At 39.8% G+C, this 13,266-nt stretch overlaps 1 protein-coding gene across 1 annotated transcript; it reads left to right on the top strand.

Annotated features, from left to right (window-relative positions):
• Positions 1-2,023: 2,023 nt before the first annotated feature.
• On the top strand, positions 2,024-3,229 carry LOC109785746 (uncharacterized). Its single transcript, XM_020344339.3, has one exon. It carries the CDS (start codon positions 2,460-2,462, stop codon positions 2,901-2,903), a length of 444 nt encoding a protein of 147 aa, XP_020199928.1. The 5' UTR covers positions 2,024-2,459; the 3' UTR covers positions 2,904-3,229.
• The last annotated feature ends 10,037 nt before the right edge of the window (positions 3,230-13,266 follow it).

Here is a 13,266-nt window from a genome sequence, read left to right as displayed (position 1 = left end):
ATAGCAAGTCCGGCGTTGACACGGAAGGATCCGACGAATGAGCATGACCTGGATCACATTCACAAGCTTGATCTTCTTGGTTATCATGTTCTGGACGCATGTCTGGAGCCCAGTTATCTCGTCCAGGGATCCCCAGGTCAGGCCCTTCTCTTGACAGGAAGTGAGCCGCATCGGAACTCCGGATCGGAATTCGGGGGCTGCTACCCAATTGGCGTCATGCGGCTCGGTGATGTAAAACCACCCCGACTGCCATCCCTTCACTGTTTCCGCGAAGGAGCCTTCGGGCCAGGTGACGTCGAGCATTTTGCCCACCATGGCGCCTCCGCACTCTGCTTGTTGACCGCTCACCACCTTCGGTTTCACGTTGAAGGTCTTCAGCCATAGGCCAAAGTGAGGCGGGATGCGGAGAAAGGCCTCGCACACAATGATAAATGCTGAGATATTGAGTATAAAGTTGGGGGCCAGATCGTGAAAGTCCAACCCATAGTAAAACATCAATCCATGGACAAATGGATGAAGGGGGAATCCCAACCCGCGGACGATATGTGTGAGAAACACAACCCTCTCATGGGGCTCGGGGGTAGGGACGATTTGCCCTTTCGCAGGGAGTCGGTGAGCAATCTCCTTGGCTAAATAGCCGGCCTCCCGGAGCCCCATGATGTCCTTCTCCTTCATGGAGGAGGCCATCCACTTGCCTCCAGCTCCGGATTCGGACGTTGATTGAAGTGCCTTCTCAAACAAGGAAAAACTAAAGCTTGGGCGCTGGAGCTCGAGGATGGGAGGACTGGAGATGAAGAAGGGTGTGGGAAGAGGGAGAGTGTCCTTATCCCCTTATAAAGGCCGCGAATGTCAAGCGCCTCCCCACTCGTCCTAAAAACTCGCCTATCCCCAAGGGCTGTATAAACGGCACAGTTGAGTTACCCATGCCCGCATTGATGAGAATCCCACAATAAGGGGACACGATCTCTGCTTCGACGAGACGTGCCAATAGCAACCGCGTCTCGAAACGTGGGATGGCAGATGAAAAAGGGTTCGAAATTATGACCGGACAGACGTGATGTGGTGTTGTAAAGAAGCTGTCAACAGATCAGATTCGTGCAAATATTATATTCTCTCTGTGGTTATACCAGGTCCGGATACAATCATCGCATCCGAAGACTATTTTGGAGTTCGGAGAAAGGGGAACCCGCCTTGCAATGCCGAAGACAATCTGCGCGCCGGACTCCTCGTCATTGAAGCCAGGTTCAGGGGCTACTGAGGGAGTCCTGGACTAAGGGGTCCTCGGGCGTCCGGCCTGTTATCCATGGGCCGGACTGATGGGCTGTGAAGACATGAAGACCGAAGACCATACTCGTGTCCGGATTGGACTTTCCTTGGCGTGGAAGGCAAGCTAGGCGACCAGCTGTGAAGATTCCTTCTTATTTAACCGACTCCATGTAGCCCTAGATCTCTCCGGTGTCTATATAAACCGGAGAGCATAGTCCGGATAGGGGACATTCATTACCATATATTCACATAGGCTAGACTTCTAGGGTTTAGCCATTACGATCTCGTGCTAGATCAACTCTTGTAATACTCATATTCATCAAGATCAATCAAGCAGGAAGTAGGGCATTACCTCCATAGAGAAGGCCCGAACCTGGGTAAACATCGTGTCCCCCGTCTCCTGTTACCATCGATCCTAGACGCACAGTTCGGGACCCCCTACCCGAGATCCGCCGGTTTTGACACCGACAGCCGGTGGTGCTCCAACAATAATGTCGCCGATTTGGTTATTCTGTCGACTTGAGCGGAAGTCTAGGTCTGATCGACCCAATGTCATCTTCTTCTATGGGCCATGGATCCTTCGAGCTCGACCTCGCTGGCACTTCCAGGTAGAGATTGGCGAATTCTAGCTGCCTATGTGGATGCTACTTTCTTGTTCTGGCGATTACGCAGCGGTAGCAATATCGGCTGGCCATCAACATGTGCATGATGGAGAGGGAGGACGGATGACTTCCCGATGAATGGACAGTATTTTTTTTTTGGGTGGATGTTCTTGTAATGCTGTTGTTCAATTAATACAAAACATCGGTTCCTTTGGAAAAAATGAATATAATGTTCAGTTTCTTTGACCAGCTTTCTTTAATTCTTCAGATTTTGCATAAGAAGATCCAAACATGTGTTGTTACAATTTTCTGAAGCGCCAAGATAATAAGAAAAATTGCGTTCTCCTTCCCGAGAACAAGGGACCTGCATGGCTGCATGCAACATGTGGATCAACAAGTTGCAGGGTGAGACAAGACCATCTCCATTTTAAATGAACCGTAAGATGCAAATGGTGCTCATCGTTGTGTGTATATATAAACCCCGGCCCTCATCTAAACGTACATTCAGTGAGACAAGCAAGCACACACCAGTTGAGCTAATCTTAGCCACCCAACAGCGAAGCAGCTAAACAAGCTCGAGCTCGCCGTGGAATGGAGGCCGAGATGTACGTCCACCACGCCGAGCCACTCCGGGCGAACACTGCCACGTGCATCCCGAGGCTACGCGGTGGCGGCGTCCGGCGTCGGCCGCCCCGGGGCGCCGCTCCGGCCCCCGCGGCGTCGGCGTCCGTGATGGACCGCGTCAGGGACGTCCTGCTGCGGCTGGCGATGCTGTCGGCGGCATCCTCGTCGTCGCCCAAGGCCGGCACTCGCCTCCAGCAGCACACGACGGCCACGGCGCCGACGAGGGCGGCGTCGGTGCGCATGAGCCCGTCCTACTCCGAGTCGTACCCGAGCGACGCCGTGGACGACTGCATCGAGTTCCTCAAGCGCTCGGCGGCCGGCAATGGCGCCGTCGTCTCTGCCCCTGCTGGAGCTGCCCCGCGGCAGTCGGCCGTGAGCTCGGCCCCGCCGCCGTCGCCGTTGCACGCGTGATCTGCATCCATGTGACGTGCCACTAGCTGGAATCTTAATTATTCTGCAAGATCCACGCATGAGTTGGTGTGTGTTTGACTGTTCGTACATGTGGATGTTTGTTGGGTGGTGGTTGCATGCATGTGTAGTGTGGTAGATGTTGGCGTACGTGTTGGATGTATATAACCAAAGTTTTGTGCAAGTTTACCCCAACTTGTCAAGTGGAGTTACAATATTGCATGTATCTGTGGGTGGTTATGTGGAATATGCTTTCTCTGCATGAGCCATGAGCTAGCATTCGTTTTATCCGTTGGAGTCATGCATGATACAGGCCATGTATAGTATAAATCGGTTGATGGTGCACATGCACCAACAGTTTTGGGATAGGTTTTCTAGGTGATATTCTTCCATGTAAGATAGATGTAACCACAAGATGTGTCTTCAAGTCTGTGCTTGATCAGACGATGACGGTTGCGACCTCGCTGGCGAGATTCATGGTGGTTATGGTCAGGGTTCACAAGGCTACGTCATAGGATGGTACTGGACAACTGGTGTTGGGATCATGTCGACACTGGTCGTGAGTAGGGTTTCGGTCAGCAATGCTCGATAATAGAGCGGATGCACGGGAGATTGGAAAGGAGGCATGAGGCTATTTACAAAGTCATGCCGGAGGATTTTTTGTTTTTTGTTTTTTGGAGGGGGCTTTGAAGGCAATTATGATGGAGAAATTTTAGAATGGTCCAAACTGATGGTGGCTAGGGGCAGTGGCGGAGCTACGTGCAAGAAAAACCGGGCTGTGGCCCGCCTAGCTTTGCTGCAAAAAGAGTAGGCCTAAGGGTAAATCTAGGCAATGTTTGCAAGAAAATTTTGGCAGCCTTTAGCTTGGCCCGCCCTGGACTTTGATTCTAGCTCCGCCAGTGGCTAGGGGTCTAATGTCGCGTGCTACATGAGAGTGGAACCGGCCAGTTGGGATTTGGTAGGTAGTGTTTAAACCATCTCCTAGTTAATGTATTTTTAGCAGCTTCAAAGCATTGTGCACATGATGTCCATTTGTGGAAACGAATATGGCATCTCCACTCCTAAAGGGGGAGTTGGTAGGCCAGTACCGCGATTTTTTCGCCTCACCTCCCACCACCGTGCCCTTTCTATATTGGTTTCTTATCCACCGGTTTATTTTCCTCTGCACTATTTCCTTCCATACTAGCACTTTCCTAACGACGAAAGATCACAGAACTAACTTTCCTAACTTACCCAATCGACCGATCCCTCCCATCAATGCAATTTTCTTAAGCAAATAAATAACGGATTTTAAGGAAACAAGTAACAAATTTTAAGAAAACAAATAAGGATTATAAGGAAATTAACATGTAAATCATGACACAGCATACACCATAGAAACAAATAATATGTAGTATGGCATTTTTCTAGGCCTTTTTTTAATGCCCCCACATGGCAATTTTTTAGTAAAGAGCATGACATTTTAGTAATTAACAACATGACATTTCTATTATTAAGAGGATAGCAATTTTATAATTAGTAACATGGAATTTTTATTTTTAGTTGCACATCATTTTTATTTGTCAAGAGGGATGTCAGTTTTATGATTAAGAGCATGGCATTTTCATTTTTAGTAACTTGGTACTTTTATTATTAGGGGGGGTGGCATTTTTATTATTGAGAGCATGGCATTTTTATTAGTGTTTGCATGACATTTTTTTATTATCAATAGGATGGCTTTTTTATTAGTAAGAGGATGACATTTTTTTATTGTCATGGCAAAAAAACAAAGACATGGCATTTTTTATGAAATTTTGCACAATGGATAAAATAAAGCAAAAAATTACATCTGGGCATTTTTGTAAAGTAGCATGGCCTTTATCTAAATCAATATGACATTTTTATAAAGTAGCATTTTTCCATATGCATGGCAATTAGACATTTTATGATTTCTCTATTTTTATAAGAAAAATGTGTTTTTGGTTCATGGCATTTAATATAAAAAATTAGTAAACTAAACCTTTCGGCCAATCGGGGTACTCCTTGGCGAACGATCGAGCGGGCGCGGGTATTAGTTCGCTGGGAACAGCTCACCCTAGCTATCAAATTTGTTCAATCGTCCCCTCCCTCCCGGCTACTGTTCACCAATTATTCGAGTCCATAATTTTTTGGAGCTGGCTTTGAAGGCAAATATGATGGTGGGTAGTGGTCTAATGTTGCTTGTTATATGAGTGCTGAATCGGATAGGGTTCGGTCGGATAGTGCTCAAACCATCTCGTAGTCAATATATTTTTACCGGGTTCAAAGCATTGCGCGGATGTTGTCCATCCGCGGAAAAAATATGGCATATATCGTACTACATTTGGAAATGGACATGGTAGAAAAGCAGGGGAATGTCAAACCAGAAACAAAATAAAAATGAACTTAAGCAAAAATATTACTCCCTCCATTCCAAAATAAGTGTCATGGTTTTCATTCAAAGAGTTCCGAAATAAGTGTCGTGGTTTTAGTTCAAATTTGAATTAAAATCGCAATACATATTTTGCAATGGAGGGAGTAGTTCACATACAGAATAATAATAATAAAATATGGATTTATTAAGCAAAAATGGGGAACCCATGGATTTATTTATAGCAAAACTTGGAATCAGTTATGGTCTAATCAGACTTAAATTTCATGTATTGCTTCTATTGTATGAACCTAGGTAATGCAGCGAAACATGGGCCACTTAAATCTTCAGTTGTATGACGGAAATTCTTGCATTGCTACGAGACCGGAACCTCCTATTACCCGATGTACGCGGTGGAAACCAAGCTAACACGCACCCCCGTCATCCCCAATGCGTGAAATTGGGCAAGCCCTGTTGCAGGCGGGGCTTCCCAATACTTATGTCTACGTTTCTTTTTGTTATTTTGTTTTGCCCTATTTTTTGGCTTATTTTAAAAATCTTTGTAATTCACAAAAATTCTGAATTTTAAAAAATCATGAAATAACAATGTGCGGGGATTCAAAAAATATTTGTGAATTCAAACAATGTTCATGATTTCAAAAAATAAACATTTTTTGTATATTGACCAATTTTGTTTTGAATTTTTATGAATATATTTTGAATATTGATGAAACTTTTGTCTTTGATGAAAAAACTGTAAATTTGATGAACATTATTTTTAATTTCATGAAATTTTTTGAACTAAAGAATTGTTTTTACTTGGATGATAGTTTTTGAAATTGTGTGAAGTGTTTTTGAATTCAATGAACATTTTTGAAAATGAAGAACATTTTCGAAATTAATGAATATTTTTGTATATGATGAACACATTTTGAATTTGATGAATTTTTTAATATTAGTGAACATTTTTTGAATTTGACTAACAACTAGACTGACATACGTAGACTTACGCGGGGAATAGTATTCCACATTAGACCTCTTGGTGTCATACTAGGGCGTGCCTATGTCTCCCGAGACCTTCGTTGCGCTCAGGTCAAGCGCCTCCTTAAATGAGAAAGCCCAGCTCGTAGGTGGCCACAGGCAAGTGTCTCGTTTTTTCTTCTTCTTCTTGTGTTTGTTCTTTCCATTTTTGATTTATTTTTTAATTTCTATTTAAACTTCCAGATGTTTTAAATAATATATATTACAAAAACAGATTACATAAAATGTTTGACGAAATTTTAACCCAGCATTTGAAAAATGTTAAATGCGTATGGAAAAAATGTTTCTCATGTATAAGAAGAAGGTATTCAAAAAATATACAAGGTGTATAATCAAGCTTATCACTTATTTATAAAAATGTTAATCAAGCAGTTGAAAAATGTTAATCCAGTATTTAAATATGATAATCCAGCATTTGGCAAATGTTAAATGTGGATAGAAAAAAGGTCTGTCATGTAAACGAATATATATAGAAAACAAAAACTTTGTGTATAACAAAATGTGATAATGTATTTTAAAAAATGTTAAACATGTACCAAAAATATTCCTGGTGTATACAAAAAAAGGACATTGTGTGTGAAAAAGGTTTATTGCAATTTAACAAAATATTCGTCGTGTGTTGAAATATGTTGACCATGTATTGAAGAAATGTTAATCTTCTACTCCCTCCGTTCGGAATTACTTGTCGCAGAAATGGATGTATTTAGACGTATTTTAGTTCTAGATACATCCATTTCCGAGACGAGTAATTCTGAACGGAGGAAGTATTTGAAAAATATTCACTGTGTATAAAAGATGCATTACAGTTATAAAGAAATGTACAATGGTTATGGAAAAAATAGACTTAGAAAATTAGTTCCATCGTGTGTTGAAAAGAGATAAACGTGTATATAAAATATGCTTCTTACGTACAAGGAAAATATAGAATATGTACTGAAAAAAGTTGACATGTGTTGAACAAAAAGGAACACGATGATAATTGACAAAAAAACAAAGAAAAACAAAGGAACGCGGTAAAAAGCAAAGAAGACAAACAAAATAAATCAATAAAAAGAAAGAAACCACGTTGCAAAAGAGTGAAAACATAAAAAGAAAGAAAAGGAAACGGAAGAAAACCAAAGAAAGCCATAAAAAGAAACAAAAAAACCAAAGAGAAAAATGAAACAAAAAAACAGTGCAAAAATAAAATAAAAACTGAGGAAGAAACAACAGAAAACCAAAAAGAAGGAAAATTAATTAAAAAGGAAAACCAGAAAAAACCAGTGCAAAAAGAAGAACAAAATAAGAAAACTAAAGAAAAATGGGTAAAAACAATGAAAGCCGGCGGAAACCATAAGGAAAGGAAGAAAACTGAAAAGAAAAGGAAAAGAAAAGAAAAAAGAGAAAGCAAAATAGAAAGAAAATCCAGAAGAAAACTGGACTACGCGCAGCGAGCGAGAAGCAAACGATCGATTTACAGGGAGGAGAAGAAATGGGCCATCTCATATACCCACACGATGAGACAATCCTTATGGCGACGGAGGTTCTATCTCAGTTTAGGCGAGATATAGCTCTTTTTGTCATGCTGGGGCCAGCACTTGCCTACAACGCTATAGTAAGTGGGTCAGCCCAATAAAATCGTGATTTATTCTTTTATGTTTCCTTCTTTTTCTGTTTCTGTTTACTTCTCTATTGCTTTTGTTTTACCTTTCCTTTTATTTTTAAGTCTTTGCTAAAATGTAAATTTTTAATCATGTGTTTGAAAAATGTTACACATGTATAGAAAATTGTTCTTGAAGTAGATGGAAAATGTACGACGTGTATGAAATAATTATCATGTATTTTTCTAAAAAGTTACTTATTTAGTTAGAAAATGGTAAACATGTATAAAAAATGTTTCTGGCATGTACGATGTGTATGAGAAATGTATGCATCAAAACATGTTTCAAAAGATGTTAATCATGTATTTGAAAATAATTCAAAAGTGCCTAAAAATAATGTTTCATGTATTTGAAAAAAATATTATACAAAAAATTGAAAAAGTGTAGATATATATCAATTGAAAATAATGTACAAATATTTAAAAAATAGAAAAATAATGTATATATCAATTGAAAAAGTAGACAACAAAAAATTTAGTTGAAAAATAATGTTGATCATGTATTTGAAAAAAATATTAAACATGTATAAAATAAGGTTTCAGATGAATACGACATTTTTCAATCTATATTATAAAATGTTGATATCAAAAACATATATAAAATATTTTAAAAATGTTAAACTTGTATAAGAAATTGTTTATTTTGTATACAAAAAATGTACAATCTCTATGAAAAAATGTAGATGTCAAAACATATATCTGAAAAAATGTTAATCATGTACTTGACTTGAGCGAGTATAACAAAAATGTTCCTATAGAATACGAACAATGTACAATCCGTATGACGAAAAACTAGTCCTCAAGACGTATATTTCATAAAAATGCTAAGCATGTATTTAAAAAATGGTAAACATTTATAATTTGTTTATAAAAAACTCTAAATGGAAATAGATAAAAAAACAAAGAAAATGGAAAAGAAAGAAATGAAAAAGAAAAGGACCAAAAGAAAAGGAAAACAGAAAAAACGTAGAAACTAATGCAAAATAGTGAAACATAGTGAAAACCATGAAAAAACAAATAAAAATCCAAAAAGAAGAAACAAAAGAAAACAGAAAAACCATATAAATCCGATGAAGAAACAAATAAAACCAAACATAAAAAAGGAAAAAGAATCTAAAGAAGCGTGAAGCAAGGGCAGCAGCACCAACCGTACAAGCGTACACAACGACTAGACCGAACGAGGGAACTCACCACCGAGAACACTCTATTGGGCCGGCCCATACGCATGGGTGTTGCGGGCGAGGGGAGCTACCAACTCACTATGGCTAGTGTTGGCAAATCTAAAAAAACAACTCACTATGGCTTATGCGTTGTATACAGGGTCAGTACTAGGCGTCGGCCCAATGTTTCGGCCGGTTGCCTAACAGGCGTCGGATTGGCACCATCCGAACCGTCCAGGCCTTATCTTCTTCCCCCATGTGAAAACGTTCCCCCAAACAAAGCTACCTTCCAACGGGCATGGCGGAAGCATCCTGAAAATCACCTTGGGTCCTCCAGCAGCCCACTGCTGCCCCGCTCATCCTTGGCCACCCCCACGCTTGCTGGCCATGGCGCTGCCCGCCCTCATCGCCCCGGCCGCCCGCGCTCGCTGCTCTGGCCACCCGCACACACTAGCGATCTCGAGCTGCCCCATGGTAGCTGCCTTCATGGTGTTGTGTGGTTGTTCGATGCTGAAGCTGGTTCCAGCATAAAACACATGCCGGTTGTAGCTTTTTTTCCATGGATGCAGCTCCGCCTCGCCGACGATTGACTGGTTCCAGCAAACAAAAATGCCTGTTGTAGCTTTTTTGCGTTGTCTGACGTAGCAAACGGAGACAATAATTGCAGCAAAAAATTCAGCACCGTCGTCGTCGGTTCTAGCTCGTTGTTGCAGGTAGCAGCCTTTGCCTCTAAAATGAATGGATGTAGCAAAAGTCGTTGCCGGGTGTAGCAAAAACCTACGACGGTTGCAGCAAAAAGTCGTCACTAGCGTTGCGGGTCATAGCTCAGCCGTGATGGATGTGGCAAACATGATGCTAGTTGTAGCAAAAAGCGATGCTAGTTGTAGCAAAACCGCGACGCCGGCTTTGTGTTGTAGCAAATTGTGGTGCCGGTTGTACCAACATGTGATGCCGGTTGTAGCAAAATGCGATGTCGGTTGAAGCATGTAGCAAAAACTGCGACGTTAATCCTTTTCTTGGAGCAGCGCTGCCCCGTCCTCGCCGTGCAGCGGTCACCACACTCGCCTTTCATGGTTGCAGCCTCCCCGGATGCAGGTTGCAACTCCTCCCACTAAGGTTGAAATCCCCTTCTGTTGAGGATGCACTCTAGTTCAAGGAGCACGCAACCATGGCCATGGATGCAACAGACAGTCTCGCGAGTTCCAGCAATGAGCGTGTCGGTTGCAGCATTTGTGGACTTGTGGAAAGAAAAAGCTTGCTGGCCATGCCCATGGGGGAGGGTTGGACGAGGAGAAGGCCATGGCGATGACATCAGGCACGGGGTGCGCTTGTCTGAGTAGCGGCATCGCCACGGGTGGGCCCGGCTATGGTCTGGCGCGGAGGTAGCGGCCATGGCCTAGCGTCGGAGGAAGTAGCCATGGCAGTAGCGGGGGGACATGGGTGGTTGGCGATGTATCAGAAAAGATAAGGAGGAGTGGGCCTACGTGAATAACAATGTGATCGGTTGGATCATATTTGATCCCACGTCGTGCGCGGGACCGGCCCAAAGTTCGGCCGGTGCGCCGGGGGAAAACATTTTCTATATGAAACGTGCCACAAGTCAGATCCAATAGGCCTCTGGCCTAGTTAGTGGTCTGCCTTTTTCATCCACAAGTTGGTTTTCCTTTTTCTCTCTTCAGTTTTGGATTTTTTTCCCGAAAACCTGTTATTGTATTTTTCACCGTTATAAAAAAAGTTCAACATAGATTGAAAAGAGTTCACTCAATAAAAAAATGTTCACTGTATCTAAAAATATGTTTGTTGTATATAAAAATATGTATATTATATATATATATATATATATATATATATAGTAATACTATTCATCGCCCAGGTTGCAGAATAAGTTATTCTTCGTCCGAGGTAATCTTACGATCGCTTCATAAATAAATTACATTTGGAATACAAATAGTTACATTCATATTGATTCACTATGTAAAATTTGGTATAAGAAAACAAAAAAATAGGTTATAAGACCAGAAATATCGCATTTTATGTATGTTTTTATGTCCGTAACTTTACGTAACATAAAATATTTTTTACGGCAAGTATATATTTTCTTACGCTCTCTTTTTACGTATGAAATAAGAAAAAATTTACGAAACGTAAAAATACGGTGCATTGATGTCAAAATAGAGAGGGGGTGAAGAATAACTATTCCTCACCCAGGGTGACGAATAGCGCGAAATACTATTCATCATATATATATATATATATATATATATATATATATATATATATATATATATATATATATATATATATATATATTAAAAACAAAGTTCACTCGATATTAAAAACAAAGTTCATCATACACTAACAAGTTCACTCTATATAAAAAAATCACTGCATAACATATCAACACAGTACAACCAAAAAATGTTCAATGTTTTTTTTAAATGTTCACAGTATACAGAAATGTTAACAGTATGAAAAAGAAAAACTAGAAGAACCACCAAATAAAAAAGAAGAATAGAATAGAAAAGACATAGAAAATAGAAACACCATTCGGTTGTTGGTTTGGTTTTGTAAATTATGGCTTATACACAGAAGAACCTCATGCATCCGGATGCCCTAATCCACGCTTGATTCTTCACCGGTACATAGCGGAACCGCTAGATTTTGTACTTCCATGATCCAACCTCCAGTGACCTCAAAGCGAACTAACATTCTAAGCAAGTCATGATGGAATCCTCTTTTAAAGGTTTCAGCCATTAAAATCCATTGTAAACAGTTCCTTGACTGCATCCAAATGAAGTTTAGTACGTATTTCATAGGCTTATTTTTTGTGAAAACGGTATGTGTGGCGTTTCCACTAACTTGGAAATAACGTCTAGTAATAAAGCTTAATCACAATCATCATCAACAAAAGTAGAGTTGGAAATAACCTCTAGCAATAAATGAGTTTTTTCCTAAAAATAAAACGAAGAAGTTCAAACTAAAAATAAAAGAATAGCATGATATTTATTGAAAAAAAACAATCAGTTTTTTTGTTTCATAAAATCAAACTAAGAAGTTCAAAATGAAAACAAAGCAGTTCACTACTTATTTAAAAAAGAATTAGGATTTCACGTTTCCAAAAAATAAATCCAACAACTTCAAATTTGGAAAATAGAGAAGCTGATGTTTATGAAAAATCAATTTTTCGACTTCAAAAAATAGAATAAAAAATTTAACATTGAAAAATTAGAGCAGTTCGATGTTTATCAAAAATAATTTTTTCCTTTTGAAAAACTAAAAACAAGAAGTTCAAATTAAATCAATATAACTGTTCGATGTTTATAAAACAAGAAATTTAAGTTAGCAAAAAAAATCACAGGGGACAGGGTGGAAAGGTCGCGGACCAAAAATATCGAAAGTTAGGGGATGAAACAAGAAAAGTTGTTAAAACAAAAATAGTTTTATCATTCAAAGATTTGATAGTTCAACCAAAAAAATAATCATGTATAATTTTTATATGTATACCAAAAATGTAAAATGTGTACGTATAAAATATACATCCAAACATGTAGTTGAAAATATGTTTGTCATTTTTTTGAAAATGTTAAACTTGTATAATGTTTCTCCTGATGTATGAAAAGAATGAACAAAAAATGGTACATAAAAGAAGAAAACCACGAAATAAACAAAGAAAACAAAAGAAAAAGAAAAAGAAAATAAAAAGAACCAAAACAAGAGAAAACCATAAAACTACATTGCAAAAAAAATGAAAAAAATAGAGAAAAAGCCACTAGTTGCAGGTACAATAGTGGCTGGCCCCAGTAGCGCTTTGCAGAGGCGAGAAAGGGCTCCGTCTCGCAAGGGCGAGAAATAGCTCCCGCAAAGAAATAGGACCACAAAGCAAAGATGACGTAATTCAGATGTGCACTAATTATTATATAGGAGTATATGAGAACTAGAGGGGCATAAATATGGTATTGTGCAAGTATTAATTATGGTCTTAGTTGTACTACTTTGTTCGTTTCAGTTTAAAAATTGTCGCGGGCAAATGTACTTAGATCATTCAGAAGAATGATGCATGATTCACGAGCATGACACCAGTTTAGAAGAATTATGGTCTTAGTTGGGCCGTCAAACCAAGTAGTAGGGGCGGGTCTAGGATTTTAAGAGTGTGTATTC

The sequence above is a fragment of the Aegilops tauschii genome, chromosome 2 (genome assembly GCF_002575655.3).
Source record: "Aegilops tauschii subsp. strangulata cultivar AL8/78 chromosome 2, Aet v6.0, whole genome shotgun sequence".
NCBI lineage: Eukaryota > Viridiplantae > Streptophyta > Magnoliopsida > Poales > Poaceae > Aegilops > Aegilops tauschii.
Note: the sequence above shows the minus strand (reverse complement) of the source record. Positions and strands in the feature narration are given on the sequence as shown.